This window comes from Phascolarctos cinereus, unplaced genomic scaffold (genome assembly GCF_003287225.1).
Source record: "Phascolarctos cinereus isolate Bilbo 61053 unplaced genomic scaffold, phaCin_HiC Scaffold_726;HRSCAF=1367, whole genome shotgun sequence".
NCBI classification, from domain to species: domain Eukaryota; kingdom Metazoa; phylum Chordata; class Mammalia; order Diprotodontia; family Phascolarctidae; genus Phascolarctos; species Phascolarctos cinereus.
Window position 1 is genome coordinate 351278428 of NW_027556098.1, and position 23447 is coordinate 351301874.

Below are 23447 nucleotides of genomic sequence, written 5' to 3' on the forward strand. Positions count from 1 at the left end.
TCAAATTAGAAAATCAAGCTGAAGGTGGAACAAGTTGTGAGATACAACTTTTTGTGTTTGCCTGTCTAGACCTATGGTTTAATCAGTGTTGGAATTTCTCAGTGTAAAAATTCCCCAATGCAGATTAATAACTATTTTAGCACATCAACTAGAGAATTTCTGGAGGCACTTGGAAGTTAAGTCAAAGGCTGGACTTGAACCCAGCTATTTCTGACTCAAAGTCTAGCCCTCTGCCCTCTCTCCACTATAGCAAGCTATTTCTCAAGGAAAAGGTATCTCTAAATTAATATGTGCCTAGGTGGATCCTGTGAGTAAACTAGGTATCCACAATGTACTTATCTATCTCAAACAGCATATGACCCTTAACAAACTGGATGATTGGCCATAGATTAGTTATATAGGAGAGAACACTGGTGCTAGACACAATGCTGAGGAGCACAAACCTTTTAATTCTTTGGATGAAAGCAAAAGAAGTTTGTATCAGCAGTGAAATATCATGAGCCTTCTGAATGGAGGTGAGCTTCATCACAACTTGAAATAAATCAATTAGACAAAACAGTCAGAGAAGGTTCAGTGTTTGAAAGGGCCAGAGAGGCTATCTATTCTAGCCTACTCCTTAACAACAATACTCTCTGAGAAGATAAAGCCAAGATGGCAGATTAGAGCACCTCAGCCAAATGGTCCCAAAAAAGCCCCCTTCAAACAATTTTAAAATGATGTATCAAATAGAATTTTAGAGTGGCAGAACCCACTAACAAAAGGTCAATGCAAAACAATTTTTTCCAATCTAAGGCAGCTTAGGCATTCAGTAGGCCAGGTCTGTGACACTAGGGTAGGGGCTGGCCCAGAGGACATGTGTTGGTGGCACCAATGGCAGGACTTGCAGGTAGCTATGACAGAGATGGCAGCATCAGGAGCTCTCAGCCCAGGGATGGTAAAGAGGTCTGACAAGTGGTCAGAAAATGATTATGGAAGATCCTTTGGTGTCACTGGATGAGCTGGCCCTGATTGGCAATTTTATTACCCATAAGTAGTTCTAGGTCAAGGTTCCAAGACTGAGAGGAACTTTTTTTCCCAATTTCTTTTTTTTAATTTTTAACTTAATTTATTTTTAGTTTTCAACATTCACTTCATAAATTTTGAGTTTTAAATTTTCTCCCTCTCCCTCCCCTTAGCCCTCCCCAAGACAGCATGCAATCTGATATAAGCTTTACATATACTTTCTTATTAAACATATTTTCACACTAGTCACATTGTAAAGAAGAATTAGGATGAACACAAGAAAAAAGAAAAAAAAAGAGAAAGAGAGAGAGAGAGAGAGAGAGAGAGAGAGAGAGAGAGAGAGAGAGAGAGACAGTGCGCAAATAGTATGCTTTGACCTGCATTCAGACTCCATAGTTCTTTCTTTGGATGTGGATAGCATTTTCCATCATGAGGTTTTTGGAGATGTCTTAGATCCTTCTATTGCTGAGAAGAGCTGAATCTATCAAATTTATCATACAATGTAGCTGTTACTGTGTACCATGTTCTCCTGATTCTGCTCACTTCACTCAACATCAGTTCATATAAGTCTTCCCAGGTTTTTCTGAAGTCTACCTGCTCATCACTCTTTATAGCACAATAGTATTCCATTGCATTCATATACCACAACTTGTTCAGCCCTTCCTCAAAAGATGGACATTCACTCAATTCAATTCTTTGCCACCAAAAAGGTGCTATAAATATTTTTGTACATGTGGCTCTTTTCCCCATTTTTATGATCTCTTTGGGATATAGACCTTGAAGTGCTATTGCTACGTTTAAGGGTATGCACAGTTTTATAGCCTTTTGGGCATAGACCCAAATTCTCTCCAAAATGGTTGGATCATTTCACAACTCTACCAACAATACATTATTGTTCCAATTTTCACACATCTTCTCCAACATTTAGCATTTTCTTCTTTTGTCGTGTTAGCCAATCTGATAGTTTGATGTGGTACTTCAGAGTTGTTTTGATTTGCATTTCTCTAATCAATAGTGATTTAGAGATTTTTTTTTCATATGACTACAGATGGCTTTAATTTCTTCCTCTTAAAACTGCCTGTTCATATACTTTGACCATTTATCAACTGGGAAATGACTTGTATTCTTATAAATTTGACTTAATTCTCTATATATTTTAGAAATGAGGCCCTTATGCAGACTGGTTGTAAAAATTCTTTTCTAATTTTCTACTTTCCTTCAAATCTTGGTTACATGGGTTTTGTTTGTGCCTAGTTTCTGCCACACTCTTTTCCAGTTTTCCCAGCAGTGTTTGTCAAATACTGAGCTCTTATCCCAGAAGCTGAAGTCTTTGGGTTTATCATACAGTAGATGACTATAGTCATTGACTTCTGTGTCTTGCATACTTAACCTATTCCACTAATCCACCACTCTATTTCTTAGCCAGTACCAAGTACTTTTGATGATTGCTGCTTTATAATACAATTTAAGATCTGGAACAGCTAGGCCACTTTCCCCTGCATTTCTTTTCATTAGTTCCCTCGATATTCTGGACCTTTTGCTTTAAACATACCTTATAATCACAATAGAAGATGGACTGAGTCTTGTCTCTTCCACCAGCAGAAAAAAAAATAGTCCCTTTCCGACATTAGTGCAATAAAATACTCCATAGCTAGGGCCACAAGTAAAGCCCCAAAGAACACTGACTCCACGAATGACACTTCATATACTAGAGTGACTCATATTGGAACAGTCCATCTTTGGGGGCAGCCTGAGACACGTCACCTCCTCAGATAACAGAACCAATGAGGACCAAGGTTTTGTTTTATAGGGAAGGGAAAACATCTGAAATAACTGATTAGTTTTCTATAGCTAACAAAAACAAGCAGATATAGGTACAGATTAGCTAGGAAACTGGAAGATTACACCTAATAAACATTTCAGATATGAGGAGTTACAGAGAAGAGATACCAAGATTGAAAAGAGGATACAGAGATAGATTATCAAAGAAAGACTAACCCCCCATGAGTTCTTTTGCTAACATCCTTCTTCCAAATCCTACATATAGCAATTCTTTTTACATAGCATTTTAACGTTTTGATTTTTTTTTCTGATAAGAACCGTGTGAGATAATTTGCAAAGGACTATGATTATGACTATGTTATTCTCACCCAAGAAACTCCCAAGGCTTCTTATGAGGAAAAAGTGAACTATTCTCTTCAGCATTTAAGGTCACTCTCATTATGACATCTGCTTATCTCCCCAGAATGATTTTAGATCCTTCACCTACTTTATGAGACAGCCACATTGATTTATTTAATATTTTCCATATAACACATTCTATCAACTGTGCACATGTCTTTGACCAGGTTTTCTATACTCCGTGCTTTTGGAAAGCTTTCTCTCCTTGCTTTGATCTCTTTAAATTTCTGGCTTCCTTTAAAGTTTACCTTTGTTACCTCCCTCTTTGAGAGGCTTTTCTTGATTTTCCAGTTGGTGTTCTACAATTGCAATTGTTTTTATATTGTAACCTTTTTTTTTAAATATTGGCTTGTATGTGTACATTTTGTCCACCCCCGACTATAGAATTTAAACTCCTCACCTCTTCTCTCTACTTTGTTAATTTCTTCTTACATCCTTTTCACATTTCAAATTGTACCCCATTAGAAGTCCGATCTAATGGGAGAAGTCCTTCCTGATTGCCTTAATCTTCGTCACTTTCTGTCCTCTGAACTCTTGTTGCTCATGCCATGCAAGTAATTACCTTGTATTGCTTCTGTTTCTGATGTGACTCATCTTCAGAGTAGTGTGTACACTCTTGAAAAATACGTACCACGTCTTATAGGTTTTGTCCCATCACCTCCGCAGCACCTAGCCCCGTACAGGATATATAGCCAGCAAATACTTGTCTGATTATAGTTTCATAATTTAGGTGAAAGAGCACTTTCAAGTCAGAACTGTATTTAAATCTCAGCTATGCTACTTGCCACTGCCTAAATTCTCTGACCCTTAGCTTCCTAATCTATAATATGGTGGGGTTAGACTAGTGATCTCTAAAGTACCTTCCAGATCCAATTCCTAAAATAGTCTAATGATCCGTCTAAGTGAGGTGTTCTCCCTCAAGGTGTCCCCTGAAAATGTGCCTGGAAAACTAAATATACTCCAGTGGGTCTCCTTGCCAGAGATGCAAAATGGACAATTAAGTGCCCTATTAGATACTCAGTAGTTTCATACAAAAGACAGGTGAGAAAGTTGTGAAGGCAAACACTTTGCTCACCAAGGGACCCCTGTGGTTTCTCATTTTCATTAGGACAAAGTTTCTTTCCACAAGGGACACAAACAATTCCATAAATAGAGAGATTCGCCTGAGGCATGGGCACTGACCTGCTTTCCTTTCCTGTGATTCCACCTTCATCCATAGCCTTGGAGAGCCTAGAAAACTCAATCCTCCAGGTCAAGGACATAGGAAGGCATTTGTGTGGGCTGACAGCAAGCATTCTGCAAGTGAGTGAGTTGATGGAGGGGAAACAGCAACCAGGGATGGGCAAAGAAAGGACTTAGAAATGGGGAAAGAAGGAAAAGGGTTTAAGTGTGAAATTGAGAATGTAGGGGAAGGAAGGCAAGGACTTGTGCTATTTTAACAGTTCTAGCAATGTCTGAGGTGAAGGGATAGGTGGGATATTTATAAAAATTCCAAGTGACACAAAGCTGGAGACCTCATATCTAAGATGATATAATCAAGACACAAAGTTATCTTGGTAGCTGATCAAGTGGGATAAATTAAATTTTAAAAATGCATGTCATTTATTTGGGCACATGAATAAATTTCACAAGGACAGAACAGAAGTGTGAATGGACAGCAACTATTGTGGAAAAAATTGAGGGTTTTAGTGAACTCCCTGCTCAATATATGTCAATGGTGTGATACAGCAGGCAAAAATAACTACAGCTTTTTTATGCAACACAAAATAGAGTACATGTTGATAATGAGGAAAATTTAGGGGTTGCACTAGGGTACATGTAAGGTCTTTTTTTAGCTCAAGACCTTTTTTTTTTGCTCTTCTTTTTAATCATATTACAGTCTTATTATACAGTGCTTTGCTCAGACCATATCTGAAATACCCTACGGAGATTTGAGTCAATGTCAAAAAGCTGACAACTTTGAGCCTGGAGAATAGAGGATTGTAAGAAGGATAATGATGGGCCTGACACCATTTCCTAGGAGAACAGGCTGAAGAAACTAAGCATAATTGCACCATAGACAAGGAAATTAAGAAGGGAAATGATAACTCTTCAATTATTCAAAAACTACCATTGTGATCAGGGATTAAACTTGCCTTGCTTTTCTCCAGAAGGCAAAATCAGAAATAAGGTGTAGAAACTGCAGAAAAGCATATTTGGAGTGATGCAAGGTAAAACTTGTTAACAATGAGAAAAATTCAAAAGTATATTTCAGAAAGTGTATTTCCAGAAGAAGCTGGTTGGCCATCACTGGAAATCCTCAATAAGAGGAGGGGGGCTACTGACTAGACTCACTTTAGAACACAAGAAGTTGGAGATTTATGGCAGAATGATTCCTGTAACCTAAACCCATAACATCTGGCCTCTTGGACTCCTTTCCATTTGAGCATTATATAAAAATGGAAACAAACAGAGATAGAGGAGACAGTATTAACTGTGAATTGAAAAGGAAGTAGGAGGCAATAGGCTGGAGAGAAGTGTTGCCTCTAAGGGGAGAAGTTAATCCCCCCCTGGGAACCAGGGAGAAAAGCTGCTAAGCAAAGTGGAATTTATTCCTTGACCAAGAGATGGGGATGTGGAGAATGACTGGCAAAAAGGTAATCCCTAATGCATTGTAAAGTTTTCCATTCCATCCTTCCATCTTGAAAACATAACCCTCTCACTTCATAATCTTCCCATATAAATCTATAGTAAAGAAAATATAATAGCTTGCGTAGCAAGAACCATAGACCCTGTGCCAAAAAGGGGCCACAGTTTAACTGAATGGCTCTAAGCCTCCTTTTCCAGGCTTCAGAACAGAAATGAAGGGGCTGGCCACAGAATCAAGGATATTGAACTAGTCAGAAGTGTAGGAGAAGTCCCTCACTTGTAGCTTTCATACGTTTTAGAATTAGAATGATCTTATTTCCTAAAAGAATCCCCCCATTTTACTCATGAGGAAATTGAGGTCTAGACAAAGTAAATTCCTTGCCCAAGGTCACACAGTTTTTAAGTATTAGAATTGGAATTGAAATCCAGTTCTCCTAATTCCAGATAGAGGAGTCATTTTATAAGACCATCCTTCTGAATGTCACTAAATACTGAAAATATTATCGAATATGTCATGGAAGGAAAAACCATTACTTATAATTTAAAGCAGAAGTCAATAAAAGACTTTCTTTGAGACATTGGTACCAACTTGAAGAAGCATCAATTAGTGCATATAGAAAGGAAATCCATACGGAGCAAGTGGAAATCAGAATTAGCCATTCTTCCCTCTCACTCACTCCCACGTCCATGGTAATTATAGTACATAGAAAACATCTCATCTTACTGGGTTCACAATGGGACAGTCACTACCCTTGGGGACAAGTTGGTTCCAGAGGAGAGAGCAGGGGCATATTAAGCTGCTAGATTGACCTTAGAGCACAAGACAGGCAGAATCCATATGCCTTTTGGATGTCCTTGTATAAGAACTGGGAATAATGAAAGCAAAACTTACAGATTAGACATGCCTGCCCATTTATGCTGAAATAAAGGCTCATTTTTTTAAATTTCACAACTCATGGCAAGAAAGAGCAGATCTCCTCTCTTTGCCACCACATGTAAAAGGCAAATTTTTTTGTTAAAAAACAAAGTCAGGCAACAACAATTTAAAATGGAGAAAGATAAATTGGTCTTTAGGTCTTATTGTGCCATTAAGAAGCAAAAAGATTTATTTTTGCCTGCTCAACTTGCTATTTAATATGGCACCTCTGTAAGAATCTTGCTTCCTTTTTACGTATGCATCTTCTTTTCCTATTTCTAGTGAATCCATGTTTCTTCTTTCCCTTCTCTTGGGAGATTTGTGGGTATCGCCTTAAATTTCCCGTCCTTTCCTATGTTGAGATGTGCCCCTTTCAGACTCTGGCAATTTTGCTCTTTGAAAAGGGGAACTATAAAGACAAATATCAGACTTGAATATGAAATTAAAAAATAACATTATTAGAGCATACTACAGAGATAAAGTTGGCAATGAGGGCAAAGACTGACTCAGAGACTAATTTTCTAACTGCTCAATTTGAATAATATCAATAGCAGAATAATAGACTTAAAAAATTAAAAAGAACTTTGAACTCCAGGACTGTTTTATGATTATTGGTCAAAGGAGAAGAGGGGAGGTAAAGAGAAGAGACATACAAAAAAAAATGTGAGTGTAGATATAGGTAAGTTGTTATGGTTTAGAACAGTATCCAAATATATAGCAAAGTCTTCATTCTATCCTCTAATGTGTTTTTCATTTTCTTTTAAGGGCATGGGATTGTGGCCCTGGGGGCTGTTTCCATGGCAGACTTCAGTGCCAGTAGCATCCCTTCCTCCACATTCTACCTTACTGGAATTCCTGGTTATGAGGCAATACACCACTAGATCTCTATCCCCTTCTGCATCCTCTACTTTATTGGAATAGTGGGTAACTGCACCATCCTTCATGCTATCCGGACTGACCCAAGCCTCCATGAACCCATGTACTATTTCTTGGCCATGTTGTCCTTTGCAGACATGGGCATGTCCCTTCCCACCCTTATATCTGTCCTCCAAGTGTTGTGGTCCATATCCAGGGAGATTGAATTCAATCCCTGTGTGATACAGATGTTTTTTATCCATTCCTTCTCCTTCATGGAATCAGCAGTACTCCTAGCAATGGCCTTTGATCGCTATGTAGCCATCTGCCATCCATTAAGGTATGCCACCATCCTCACCCCACAGCACATTGCTAGGATTGGAATATTTGCTGTGTTCAGGAGCTCCCTCCCTGTCATTCCATTGATGATCCACCTGACATACTTCCCATTCTGCCATTCTCATGTCCTCTCTCATTCTTACTGCCTGCATCAAGATATAATACGGCTGGTTTGTGCAGACACCAAATTCAATTCTATCTATGGGTTGGTTGTGCTCATTCTATACTGGGGATTTGATTCATTGGGCATCTTGGTGTCTTACATCTTCATCCTTCACTCTGTGTTGAACATTGCATCCTGGGAGGAGAGGCTCAAGGCCCTGAACACATGTGCCTCCCACATCTGTGCTGTCCTCATCCTTTATGTGCCCATGATTGGCCTTTCCATTGTCCACCGTTTTGCCAAGCATGCCTCTCCTCTTGTGCATGTCCTTATGGCTCATATCTACCTGCTAGTGCCCCCAGTTCTCAATCCCATCATCTACAGTGTGAAAAATAAGAAAATTCGTATGGGGATCATCCACCTAATAACCCCCAAGAGAATGCACTCCAGCCTGAGGTAGATATTACTAACAGATAATCCCACAAAGCTTGTCACTGTGATGAACTGAGAAGAGTACCGAAAGATATCAATGAATCCCAGTCATCTCTGCTCCTCACACATGCACACATACATATGAGCAAACAGAAACACACACACACACACACACACACACACACACACACACTTACTAATATTCCAAATATGTGTATATGTCCATATAGGCTATTTATGTTCATATAAATTATCTAAACAGAATTCCTGGGAGGTCTTGATATTTAGAATTTGAGATCTGGTCAATTCCTGAGGGGAAAAGGAGATACAGTGTGATAGAGGAGAGGGGAAGACATGCCTTAAGAGCACTACGTGTGCTTTCTTTAAGTAAATGGATGAAAGAATGAAGCAGTTGAGTGTTCACTATGTGCAAAACCATAGCAGGCAGTTAGGTGGTGCAGTGGTTAGGGTGTGGGGCCTGAAGTCAGGAAGACAAATTCCTGAGTTCAAACCTAGCCTCAAACACTTACCAGCTTTGTGATACTGGGCAAACCTCTTAACCTTATTTGTCTCAGTTTCCTCATCTGCAAAAAGAGTTGGAGAAGGAAATGGCTAACTATTCCAACATCTCTGCCAAGAAAACTGCAAGCCAGATCATGAAGAAGAACCAGATACAACTGAAAAACAACAGCAATAAAGACTAAAAAACAAACCACATGTATTCATATATGTATATACACATATATTATAGATACATATAAATATACAGTTTTGTGTAAGTTAATTACTATACACACATTACATATATAATATATATTACATTGTAGAAAATCCACTTTTTAAAGTGTTTTTTTTAATTATTAATTTATTTATTTTTAGTTTTCAACAATCACTGCCATAAGCTTTTGAGTTTTAAATTTTCTCTCCCACTCCAAGATAGCATGCAATCTGATATAGGCTATACAGATACATTCCTATTAAACATATTTTCACATTAGTGATGTTGTAAGGAAGAATTAGAACACATAGGAAGAACCACAAGAAAGAGGAAACAACACAAAACAGAAGGGGGAAAAAAGAGCAAATAGTATGCTTCAATCTGCATTCAAACTCCTTAGTTCTTTCTTTGGATGTGGATAGCATTTTCCATCATGAGGCTTTTGGAGATGTCTTAGATCCTTGCATTGCTGAGAAGAGCTAAGTCTGTCAAAGTTAGTTATCACACAACACGGCTGTTACTGTGCACAACGTTCTCCTGGTTCTGCTCACTTCACTCAGCTTCAGTTCATACAAGTCTTTCCAGGTTTTTCTGAAGTCTGCCTGCTCATCATTTATTATTACACAATAGTATTCTATTACATTAATATACCACAACTTGTTCAGCTATTATCCAATTGATCAGCATCCCCTAAATTTCCAATTCTTTGCTACCACAGAAAGATCTGTTATAAATATTTTTGTACATGTGGGTCCTTTTTCCATTTGTATGATCTCTTTGGGATACAGCCCTAGAAGTGCTATTGCTGGGTCAAAGGTATGCACATTTTAATAGCCCTTTAGGCATAATTCCAAATTGTTCTCCAAAATGGTTGGATCAGTTCACAACTCCACCAACAATGCATTAGTGTTCTAATTTTCCCACATCTCCAACATTTATCATTTTCCTGTTTTGTCACATTAGCCAATCTAATAGGTGTGATGTGGTACCTCAAGTTGCTTTGATTTGCATTTCTCTAATCAATAGTAATTTATAGAGCATTTAGAAAATCTATTTCTTTCTTCTCTTTTAATTATTGTTGTTGTTGTTGCTTTTTCCTTTAATTGGTGCATTGTTTTGAGGTGATAACCAAGAACTAAAAGTCTTCTGAACATTTCATTCCATTATCTTGCCTTAAATTTTTAAAAAATTTTCAATTTAGCTAGTTTTTCAAAGTTTTCTATTTTCACTTCTGATGAGTTTTTTCTACAGATATGTTTCAGTTCCTCACATAATAAATATATTAAATCATGTTTGTTGGGAGGTGAGCTCAGTTTTGAGGGAAGTCAAACCCAGAAATGGAGGTGGGAGAACACAACATTCCAGGTTTGGAGAACACATAGTTCCAAGGTATGTAGAGGTGATATGGAGTGTCATATTTCAAGAATAGCTATAAACTAGTATAGCTAGATTGTAGTGTGTGTATGGAAGAAGGTAAGGAGTAAGAAAATTGAGAAGATGAGAAGGGGACAGTTCTGAAGACCTTTAAATACCTAACAGAAGAGTTGATATCTAATCATGGAAATAATAGAGAGACATTGGAACTTAGCAAGCCTAGATATCTCAGGAAAATCTCTAAGAATATAAGTTACGGACAAGTTACTGATCTTTATCACTTAATGGAGTTCCCATGAGAGGAAATCTCTACAAACATAAAATGACAGGTCTAAAACTCTCCTCTAAAACAATGTTTAGTATAATCCTTTTCATATAATAGAGACTTCATAGTTCTGTTTTAAAATCTAAGACATCAAGGAAAAGCATATGCAAAATGAAGAATAACTCATACATAGGCAGACATCAAGTTGAAGGATACCCCACTCCAATACATTTGGTGTTGGTTTATTTTTACTTGGAGGAGGATGAGTGAAGTTCCCCTTACAGTTGACTATTAGGGAATCAAAGGAACAAATGACCATTGAAGCCACACCCACTGGTGTTTTTAATATAAAAATAAAGGTAATTGAGATCTTTGTGATGAGTCACCATTGGACATATCACAAGCTGCTTATTGCTCAACAGTCCAAAGCTTCTTTTTCTCAGCTGTCAATAGTCCTAGCTCCACCCTCTCTTATATGTAGAAATACATGAATAATTGAGTTCTCTTGCATATGGAGGTCTTTATGTTAGCACACATATGAGAATTAATACATGAGACTTGAAGTGAGAAAGACCTAGGCTTGAGTTCTCAATATTACTATCAATATGACATTAAGCAAGATGCTTACTCATTCAGAGCTTCAGTTCCCCCGTCTTTAAGATGAGATGATTTGAACAGATTATGTCCAGGTTCCCTTACTGCTTGGAAAACAAAAACAACTATGATCCAATGACTCACTCTAAATATTTTTAATAAACTATCACAGCTAATAAATATTGAAAAATATCTCCTCTTTTGATCTTGTGTTTCTAGGAGTACTGGCATCAAATGAGGGCTATTGTACTTTGGTATCTGTGTAGATATGTACACATGTGGTCATTATTTAAATATCTGACCTAGAAAGGTAGAAATATCTTAAAATGCCACAGAGAGAACAATTAGCCTCACTCCCTTGGATTTAGTCAGGAGTCAGCTCTAAGCCAACCTAATATCAGGGAGAAAGTAAATATTGAAAAAAAAAGTGATATTCAATGGAAAGCTTATTAGACCTCAATCTAAAGACACCTGGGCTTGAATAATGCAGCCTAGACTTATCAGCAATATGATCACAAGCAAATAATTTAACTACGCTGAGCCTGTTTTCTCATCAGTAAAGTGCAATATTTAAATTTACAATGTCTATCATAATAAAGACAACTATGTGCATAAAGTGTTTTTCAGAATTTAAAACACTATGTAAATGGGAACTAGTTTTATTATGTCTAATACTTTATGAGTAAAGATGTATCTTAGATGCTAAAGATATCAATAATAGATATCACTATTCTTGTCCCCTCCATTCATTTTATATAATTTTATTTCCCTCTTCCCCATCCCTCAGTCTTTTCTCTCAAATTAAACATTTTGGATGGCATTAGCTCCAGGGGCCTATAACCACTTGACCTTCAAACTGAAGGTTCCCCAGGGAAATACATCAGCAAGATATGAGCTACGTGCATATCCCTCCATCAATCTCCCACAGCAGAGTCTGCAGCAAGTGGTAATTATGATAAGAGTTTTGCATCATTCCCTTCTGGATTCAAAGGTAGTCTGATCATCTCAGGAGATAAAGGTTCCCCTTGGCACTTATTGCCATTTTCTTTCCTGTATAAATACTAGCAAATATGTCCCTCCCTACCACAGAGGCTGAGGAATAGCTAGCTATGTCCCTTCGATTCCATTCACTAAAGAACATCAAGAAAGCAGCAATAATTGATTCCAGTTTTTATTTTATCAATGAGAACTAATTGGAAAGCTAAAAAACTCTGATGAGACAAGTTAGACTAACTCAGAGCAACAGAGAAATAATTCCTGCAAAGTGCTGATCAATTCAACAACCAGATTCAGACCAGCAGTTGCTTCTTTGCTTAGTTTATGGACGACAACACTTTACACAAAGTGAATTGCCAATATTGTGAATGTTTAACATCTAGCCAAAAGAACTAATAATTCCCATAAAACTAATATTTCTACAACAAAGCAGTGCTCCCTACTTCTGAACTGATGATGCTTAAGGTGCCTAAGTGATTATTCTTTTTTTTTTCAAAGCTCTGGAAAGATTAGTATGTAAGTGAGGGTTCTGACCTCACCCAAGAAATTCCTTCTTTCACTTATGTCAACTCATCCTGATCACAACCTCAGTGTCTCCACATTCCTCTTCACAGGCTTTCCAGGATTAGAACAATTTTATTCTTGGATTGCCATTCCTTTCTCCTCCATCTATGCTATTGTCCTTTTGGGGAATTGCATGATTCTCCATGTGATCCGAACCGAGCCAAGTCTACATGGAGCCCATGTTCTACTTCTTAGCTATGCTGGCTTTCACTGACTTGTGCATGGGGCTGTCTACCATTCACACAGTGTTGGGGATCTTGTGGGGGTTCAGCAATGATATCAGCCTGGATGCCTGTATTGCCCAGACTTATTTCATTCATAGTCTGTCCTGTACAGAATCTGGGGTCCTTCTTGCCATGTCTTTTGATCGATTTATTGCAATCTGTAATCCTCTCAGATACACAACTATCTTGACAAATACCAAAGTCATTCAAGCTGGGTTGATTATTTTATTGAGGAGTACTTTGTCAATTCTTCCTGTCATCATCCGCCTGAAGTTCTTCAGTTACTGCCGTCACCACACCCTCTCCCACTCTTTTTGTCTACACCAGGACCTGCTCCGGCTGGCTTGCTCTGACATCCGCTTCAATAGCTTCTATGCCCTGGCTCTGGTGATCTGCACCTTGCTATTAGATTCCCTCCTCATCCTCCTCTCTTACATCCTGATCCTACATACAGTCTTAGCTATTGCATCCCAGGAGGAGAGACTCAAGTCCTTTCAGACCTGTATCTCTCACATCTGTGCCGTCCTGGTCTTTTACATCCCAATTATTGGTCTTACAATGGTGCACCGGTTTGGAAAACACCTCTCACCATTACTCCATGTCCTAATGGGGAACATCTATGTCCTTTTTCCGCCTCTCATGAACCCTATCATCTACAGCATCAAGACCAAGCAAATTCGCATCAGGATCCAAAGAATCTTCCCCTTGAAAAGAGATTAAATGGCTGTTGGACTCAAAAGACCTGATATTAGGTCTCCTAAGATAATAACTTTCTGATCCACTCAAGGGATCTCAAAGTTAATTTTCTGTTTGTTTTTGTCAAAGACATAAATTTTTGATGTAGTTAATTCTGGTGCGAATCAGGGAGCACTGTTTAAGGTATGATGCCTGAATTAGGAGGAAAAACCTTCTTTTTAATTTATATGATACTCTTCATTCTCTCAGCTTTCTTGTCTTAATTTTCCTCCCTTTATGTCTCAATAGATATTTCTCATATATGCTGTCTCTCCCTCTCTCAAAATCTACCCTGCAGAAATAACTTAGTATCAGTCATTCTGATTACGTGAATTGAGTCCCCATTTTCTCTCATCGAGACATATTTTCCTTTTCATAATGATCTCTACTTACAGAATGTAAACCTGTATTCTCTATTAAAGGTAAAGGAAAAAAATATAGAGAGACATTCATCCAGGGACTCCTGAAATTCTACAACATAGGAAGCACCTATCTAGCTTATGTGTACGGCCAGCTCCATGGCCTTTTTCCACTTGAATGGAACCTCTAGTCTTTCCAGCTTTTTTTTTTTATTAACACATTATTTTATTAACAGATGACCACAAATTATTCACCATTGATAATGTTTTTCAAAAGACTGTTTATAGCAACCCTTGCTTCTAATGAGTTATGTGCCCAATCAGTCTTTGATAGTGTCCCATTGCTGTTAATGCTTGTCTCAATCTCTCACTAAACAGACACACATTTATACACGTGAAAATACACAGAAGCACTTTGATAAGGACTGAAATGAGATCACCTTGAATCTCAAGTACAGTGTTTCAAAATGCATTGTTGTCCTAGCCACCATTTCCCTGACTTCAACAATTGGTACCATTGCAAAGTTGAAAAATTGTCCTAAGAGCTTCTCCAGGCATATCTTGAGAGAATTACAAAGACTTAATCTTTGACCTCTAGGAGTTTACTCTAAGGCCAGAATAGTAAAACATGTATAGGAAAAACAAAAGAATAAGGGTGGGCATGGCTACAGTTCAGGTAAATGAGTCCTGGTGATTAAGATTGCCCAAAATCCAAATGTCAGTAGTTGCTTCTAAAAAAACAAAAAACAAAAACAAAAATGAACCAGAAAAACTAGAATATTAACTTGTAAACAGAAGTCTAGTGTTCCAAAATAGGAATGTGCTAGTCCTTATGTATTCTGTCTTTACTGGGCCAGATTTGGCATATTGGGTTTAGTTCTATGTTTATTTACCAAACACTGATGCTTGGAAGATATCCATTCCATAGCTATACATAGAAGGCAATTGTCCTTGGGAGAGCGAACACAGATTAATTCACAATTAGTGTTGGTGTATGATATCACATCCCTTCTTCAGGAAGATTTTAAGAAGACAGAGGACACTGGCCACATGAAAAGAAATAGAGATGAAGAAAACATTATGGGATAAGGAAAGGATAAGAAGGGGAAGAGCATAAAATAATTGAACAGGTCCAATCCCAACTCTTTTCTTCAGGAGATAACCTTTGAGTCTGACCAAGAATGCCCACTACATAAACTCTCTGACCTTAGTGGGTAACACATTTTTACTTTAATAATTCTTGTCTGTCAGGGAGTTCTACTCTTTCTAATCCTAGGAAGCTTTTCAATCACATTAAATTTTCTAAATCTCAAACAGTGGCACTGGTAAATTAGAGTAGGTCTAGAAGAAGGTGATAAATCTAACTCAGTATGTTCAAAATGATGGAATATGAGGAAGAGTTGAGTTGGGAGTGTTGAGTCTAGTGAAGAAAAGATTTAGTATTTTCCTGGATTAGGGTCCAGGGTGCACAGAGAAGCATAATATATTTGTCCACTCCAATCAGTCCCATTCCATCACTCTAGTTGGCTGACATCCAGTAGTTGGAAATAAGCCTGTTGTCTTAGTCATTTTAAAAAAGTGATATACTGAGAATAACAGTACCTCCCAAACATATGTGCTTTTTTAAAAAGTCATTGCTTAATGATATTTTACTAGAATATGAACTGATTCAATCATTTTTAGAATAATTTGGAGCTATGCCCAAAGGGCTATAGAACTGTGCATACACTGACCTCGCAGTGCCACAACTAGGTCTGTATCCAAAAAGAAATAAAAAACAAAGGGGAAAAGAATGTAAATATTTACAGCAGCTTTTTTCTGGGGATAGAGTATTGGAAATTAGGGGGATGCCCATCAATTGGGGAATGACTGAACAAATGGTTCTATGCCATTGTGATTGAATACTATTGTTGTATAAGAAATTATAAGTAGGATGTAAGAAGAGAATAATTTAGCTGTTCTCAGCAATACAATGATTCAAGACAACTCTAAAGAACTTATAATGAAAACTTATATCCATTCCCAGATAAAGAACTGATGGTGTCCAAATACAGATTGAAGCATTCTTTTTTTTTATTTTTCTTGAGGTGTGTTTTTTTGTTGTTATTGTTTGTTTGTTTTGGGGTTTTTTTTTTGGTTTTTTGTTGTTTTTTTTTTTGGTCTATGTAATAGCATGGTCAAGAGAAAGTCAGACTTGGAGCCATCAGGACTTTCATGTCCTGCCTCTGACACAGATGCTGAGCAACCCTAGGTAAAGCATTCAATTTCTCAGGGCTTTAGGCAAATCTCTAATACAATAAATTAAAGAAAATGTGTCATCTTGCATTTGTAGAAAGGATTTTAATATCTTGGAATTCTTCATGAAAACAAAATCAAAGGGCCAGTCTCTGTTCCTATTATATTATTATTTACCATTCCTACTACTATTGTTGTTATTGTTACTATATCCTCATTGATAAATTTTTGGATTGATGAAGAATTCTGTTGAGGAGTCTTTTTCAACTGTAGCAGAGAAGAAATAATGGTGATCAATAAATAGTAATAATAATAGTAATAATAAGGAGCAATAGGGGCGGCCTGACATAGCGTATAGATTACTGGGCTTGGAGTCAGAAAGACATTGACTCAAATCCTGTCTCAGATACTTGCTAGCTGTGGAATCCTGGACAAGTTACCTAATTTCTATTTCCTTCAGGCAATTCTGTATTAAATTTTAAAGTATTGTTACCATGTTCGTTACTCACAGTGAGAAAATCAGAGATTCTTCTGTTTACTGATTTGGTAATGTTAAGTTCCCTCTGACCAGTCTCTGTCTTTGCTCACTCTGTTATCAATTTGACTGTTTAACTCCTATCCTGATCATGGACTTGTGATTTTTATTTATTTATTTATTTGTTTTGGTTAATAAGACCAACTCAAATCCTCCTCCTCCATAAAGCCTTCCCTCATTCCCCCACCTGTAACACTGGAGCCACTGGAGTTTTTTGGGCTCCGTCCCCTAGAAGTTCACTCTTGATATGGGCAGCCAGAAGGACAGCAAGACAGCTTCGGCGGGATTAAATAATAATTTATTCTTCTCAATGGTTCTTGATAATGGGGGGGAGCAATAACCCCTAAGTCTCAATGGGGGCCAGTTGAAACAGGCATAGCATTCCAGCTGTGCAATCCCTTAAATCCCCCCCCCAATCCTTAATGGAGGCATTTCAAGGCAGGCAAAGCATTCTAGCTAGCATATTCCCCCTAAGACTCAATGGGGGCTGGTTGAGGCAAGCACATTCACAAATCCTCTGTATCTCACAGTAGAAATTGTTTACAACCATGATCCTGGGAACTACTATCTATTATCCTGGGAACTATTATCTAAAAATGAATAACAAAATCCACCTTACTTATACAACCTTTCCTAGCAAATTTCACATAGAGCTTTTTTTTGCAGTTTTCCAATTTACTAAACCAATATTATTATCTATCTACATTACTTAACCTTCTGCTAGAATGTAAGCTTTATTCAACAAGATAGTGTGTCTAACCACAATTCTGTGTCTCATACAGCACTTAATCCGATACTCTGCACACAGTATGTACTTAATAAAATTCTGTTGCCATTTAATGAATCAAAATAATAATTCAATAAATTTAATTGTTGAAATTAATTAAAAATTTCCCAGAGAACCTCCTAAGAGTTATCAAAATAGAAAGCTGCTACTCACTTCTGATTAGACTCGAAAGATACTAACAGAATGAACCTGAAAATTATTCTCAATGTTTATGAAATTTTGGGCAAGAAACTAAATACCACAGGAACAGCCATTGTGTTTTTCTCACTATTGACCTTGGAAAGTAAGGGATGCAAAAGAAAATAAAAATGGTGGGAAGAGTAAAGAGCTATTCAAGATCTGATGATAGGATTTGGATTTTTCAGCCTTTGTTTGAAACAGAAGGATGATCTATTCCTGGCCAGAAAGGGTGCACACTTACCAAAAGATGGTCTGATTTGCTTAGGAGTCTTAGAAATATAATCAATAGTATTTAAACTAAAATGTATGAGAGATAGAGAATATCATGTATATGAACACACATAAATGCACGTATGTACATATGTGTATATGTATTCCAAGTTATCATAGAGACTAGTTACAAAGTAAGAAGAATAACATTTGAAATATTCAAAAGTTCATAGGGGAAAAAAAGGACAAGATAAGACACAGTAGTAAACCTCGTGGTCTCAAATGTCTATACTCAAAACCCCAAAGCACAGCCTTCAAAGAAGAGGAGTTAATACAAAGAGGTAAATTTAGCCTAATGGGTATCAATGAGACTTGAAGGAAAGAGACTTACGACTGTGTCATCATTCTAGACAAATAGATTCTATAAAGAGCTTTACTTAAAAGCAACATGATGGATGGGTGGAGCCATTTCTACTCTATACTATATTCCTTTCCCAACCTTAACCCCTTAGTAAATTAGTTCAACTCTACACTATCATGTTTTGTTGAATTCCTTGTTCCCTTATCCTATTGATGATCTTCTAAGCCTTAGTCTTGAATTACTTCTGATATCTTCTGCCTTCACTCATACTCCTAATAAATGTTTATTGATTAACTTACTGCTTTGCAAATATCTCATCCCCACAACACTAGTAGATATTATTGTCTCTATTTTACAGGTGAGGAAACTGAGGCAGACAAATTAAATTACTTTCCCTGAGTCACACAGCTAATAAGTGCCTGAGGTTAGATTCGAAGTCAGGTCTTCCTGACCTAGGTCTGGTGTTATAATCACAGCACAACTCAGCTGCCATAGATATAGTAGTGATATATAATGAGAATAATGAAAATATTTGCATCACTTTGACATTTACAAAGCAGTTTCCTCATACCATTCTTGAAAACAGGCAATGAAAATATGATTTCTGTTATATATAGGCAGAAGCTGAGACTCGGAAAGTGCGACTAAACCAATGTCACATAGATAACAAGTGGCAGAATGAGGGAATATGCAGCAATGGAAAGACTGGTTTTGTATCATGAGGGCATGGGCTGGACTCCTAGTACCACTCATTGTAGCTTCCATATTAGGCAAATGACTGGACTTTTCTGGTCTTTAGTTTTCCATTATGTAAAATAAGGGACTCTGATTCAATTCAACAATTATGTATTTTGTGCTTCAGTGCCTGTGCTAGGCAAGGCACTATGCTGGGTGCAAGGGAAAGACCAAAACAAAACAAAACAAAACAAAATACTCCAGTCTATTTTTCTATTGGGTTGATATAGCATGTTCACAGATTAATAAATGCAAGTAAAAGAAGAGTATGCAGACCCTAATACCTGGGAGGGGGAATCAATAAAGGTCATCTGTGGATAGCAAACATTGAGCTAAACCTTGAAGGAAGAGAAAAATTCTTAAAGTCAGAGGTGAGGAAAGAGAGTATTCCAAATTCAATGTTCTTTAAGATCTCTGATTTCTAAATCTTACAACTACAAAATTATTTCTGTTTGCAAAACTGAATCTCAATCATAATAACAACAACAACAATAATAATAATCTACTCTACCTAGTGCACAGGGGTTACAAGAACCAAATCAGATAAAAAAGGTGAAAGTGACTTTCAATAATTTTATAAAATGAGTTACATTCACAGTCATGATTTAATTATAACGAAAAACCAGAGTTCTTACTCAAGTAATTGCGTCCTGAGAGGTAGACTCCAAGGTAGGCTTGGTCTATTCTTTGCCTGGTTGTCCCTTGATTCTAAAGATACCACTCTAGGGACTATGAGTCCTAAATCCTGAGGAACCTGATCTGAGACCCATCCCCCTGGCACCCATTCCACCTGGGTGTCCCTGTTTGATCCTATCCTCCTGAAAGCCTATGGGAATCCAAAGTGCCTGGAAAAATGAATATAAATCAGTTTAGTTTCAGGAGCCACAGGCTATACCAGGAACAGAACCAGAGTCTTCATCCTCTCTTGCAGTAATTCTTCTCAGCCCTTTAGGGCCCCAGGACAGGTATAGTACCTGGCATAGTAACAAACCCATCTCATTCTAGGAGTGTCCTGGGTGAGTAAGCTGGGGATAGATAAGGGAGCCTGATCTTTGGATCAGGAAAAGAAAGATATGAGAAGCAGGAGGTCTAAATTGCCATAGACATCACATAGTTTTGAATCTGTCTTCCAGGATGACATGAGTATACATGGTTCCCCCTGCTCTCCTTGGTTCACTTTCCTCTAGCATTAGCAACTTCTTTGGCCTTGAACTGGGTCGCTGATTTCAGCTAAAATGAAGACAAATTTTATAGGATGTTTACTGGGCATTCACCGTCCAGAAAGCAAAGATGAAGTGACTAAAGCAAGAGGGAGGCTGGACTCAGGAAGCCTCTTCTACCTTAAAGGTGGTTACATTTTCTTACATACTTGCCAACCATCCTCTTTACATTCACAGTTTATAACACTCTGTGAATTGCTTAGAAGAGGGATTGTTGACTTTTATACCCAACCATGAGAAGAAAACAAAACAAAAAATAGATGAGGAAATAGATTCAGGGGTCCCAGTGACTAGCCCAAGTTCACACAGCAAGAAAATGAAAGAGATATACCTAAGAGGATGGTTTTGATGCCCTTAAGGAGTTTATAATTGATTACCAGAGAGAAGGCACATGTACATAAAAGGGTAGACTGTATGTGACCAATGAACATATCACTTAATTAAGTGGTAGTTGTAATAACTCATATTTTGAAAGTACTTTAAAGTCTACAAAGCCCTTTCTTCACAACAATCCCTATGGTGAAGAAAGAGTAAGTGCCTTTATCCCCATTTTACAGATGAGGAAACTGTGACTCTGAGAGATCAAATGCTTTGCTCAGGGCCATGCAGCTAGTTAGCAATGGAGTGGAGATATGGACTTAGTTCTCCTGATTCCAGGTCCAGGGCTCTAATAGTACAGTTCTCTCCTAGGAAGTGCTATAAGAATAACTCCTTTAATCACTTCATCAATTCATATAAAATGTCTTCTTCCTTTAGGCAGTCTTTCAGGACTCTCCAATGGACTTGAACCAATAGGTTGACATGCATCAGAGAATGTACGAGTTGAATAAATTTAGTAAAGGAACCAACAATTGAGTGATTTGAACAAAAGCCTTGGCATCTAAGCCCCTATCACCTATTTTGGATAAAGGAATATTTTAAAATGTTTTATTGGTATTTTTGTTTTTACATCACCCACATTTTCTAATGTATTCCTCTGTCCTCATTTTAGAGAATCTTCCCTTATAAAAGTGAAGTAAAAATGGGGAAAGGGGAGTAAAAAAGGGGGGAGGGGAATCAGCAAAACTAAGAAACACATAGAAAAAATCTGATATTATATCCAGTATTCCACATCTTTAGTCCCCCTCCTTTACAAATAAGGGGAGGAGATACTTCTTATATTTCTTCTTTGGTGTCATGCCTTGACTAAATTTGACAACTGGCCACTGTTTCTTCATTTGTAGAGAAAAGAAAAACAGAATACCTATCTACCATGGCTATTGGAGAGGGAAAAGAATGAGACACTAGTGGTGTCAAGCTCAAAATAGAACTGGGACCACTAATACATGCATAAGGATCCTTGCTGGCCTCTCAACACACTGACATACTTTTCAAATGTAATGTGATCTGTATTTTATAGTATTTTTATTTATCCCATTAAATATTTCCCAATTATATTTCAATGCAGGTCAGAAGCATTTGGTACTGTTGTCATCAGCCCCATAGGTCCATTGTTGGTCAACTCTGACATAGACAATTGTTTTAAATTTCATTAAATTTTATTAACATAATTTGCTTTGGAGGAGCATTCAATTCAAATCAGCAGTCATTTAATAAATGTGTTTACCAAAAGCAGGATCCTGCATGAGTTGTGGCATGGATCATCTACTAATGACTGACACATTCCCACTCCTCACTGGGGAGGATGGGGAAGAAGGAAAAAGTAAAATGGATGAATATAAGTCACTTCAGATATTTCACATAGAGCTGCCAAGTAAGGCTATAAGTACACTGTAGATCACTACCAGAAGCAATGGTTAGGTCTTGTTAGGTTTTCAACATTAACATTAACTGACTAGCTAGAAGCATCTTTCTGGATCGTTGATTATTTCTGAACCTGCAGGTTGAAAATCATCAGCCTCTATTGCCTCTATGCGGCAAGCCTGGGCCTCAGCAAAATGGGGAAGTTAATGAGCTTTGTCTTTGGTGCTTTATCATCTTCCTGAATAGTGTCACTCTCCTAATTAGTGGCAGGTACCCCAATCGTGTACCAACAAGGACCTAGTCTATGTTTGATTACTAAATATTGTGCTCAGCTAGCTATTAACTGATCTACTTTAAAGTATAGCTTATCCCCCCCCCCAACACTCCAAGAAATGTTTACACTTTTTTAATGTGTAAGTAAATCTACTCTGAGAATTATAGACTCTTAGAGATAGAAAGGCCCTTTAGAGTTCAATTACTTTAACTTTGCAACCAATGCAGGATTCCTTACTAAAGAGTATAGTTTTGTTTTGTTTTTTCCTTGCAGAAGTCACAACCCAATGCTTAAACATTGCCATTGATACATGACTCATTACCTCATAAAACAGCTCCTTCCTTCCCTTTCAGGACAGCTACAATCATGCAAAAGTTCTTCCTTATAATTAGTTATTTAGTTGAAATCTGCAACATTGCAACATTCACACATTGGTTATAGATCTGCCTTCTGAAGTAATAACATTTAAATTTCTCTTTCATGTGATAATCAAATATTGGGAAACAACTGCCTAGTTATCCTTTCCCCTTAATTATTCTATTCTCCTAGACAAATATCTACATTTTAGAGAATCATGGACTCCTAGTATCTCAGAGTTAAAGGGAATTCTAGAGTCATGTAGTCTAACATATATGTGACGTAGATTATTTGCTTCAACATCCTTGACAAGCTATGCTTGACAATCAGCTTGAAGACCTTCAGGAATGAGGATACTCACTCTTCCCTGAGTCATTCTACTGCAATTTTTGAGAATTCCATTTGTTAGGAAATATTATGTATGCTAAACTAAAATTACCTCTCTCTGCTCCTTTTCCCCAATGCTTAGTTCTCTCCTCTGATGCAAAGCAGAACAATTCTAATACGTTTCCCTGCCTACTTGGT

General features: G+C 37.5%; 1 protein-coding gene and 1 pseudogene across 1 annotated transcript; both read left to right on the forward strand.

The window, feature by feature from the left end:
• Positions 1-7524: 7524 nt before the first annotated feature.
• LOC110195081 (olfactory receptor 51L1-like) lies at positions 7525-8484 on the forward strand. Its single transcript, XM_020967727.1, is given in 1 exon segment — positions 7525-8484. A coding segment is annotated over 1 exon segment (960 nt).
• Positions 8485-12965: 4481 nt separating this feature from the next.
• On the forward strand, positions 12966-13911 carry LOC110195080 (olfactory receptor 51V1-like; annotated as a pseudogene).
• The last annotated feature ends 9536 nt before the right edge of the window (positions 13912-23447 follow it).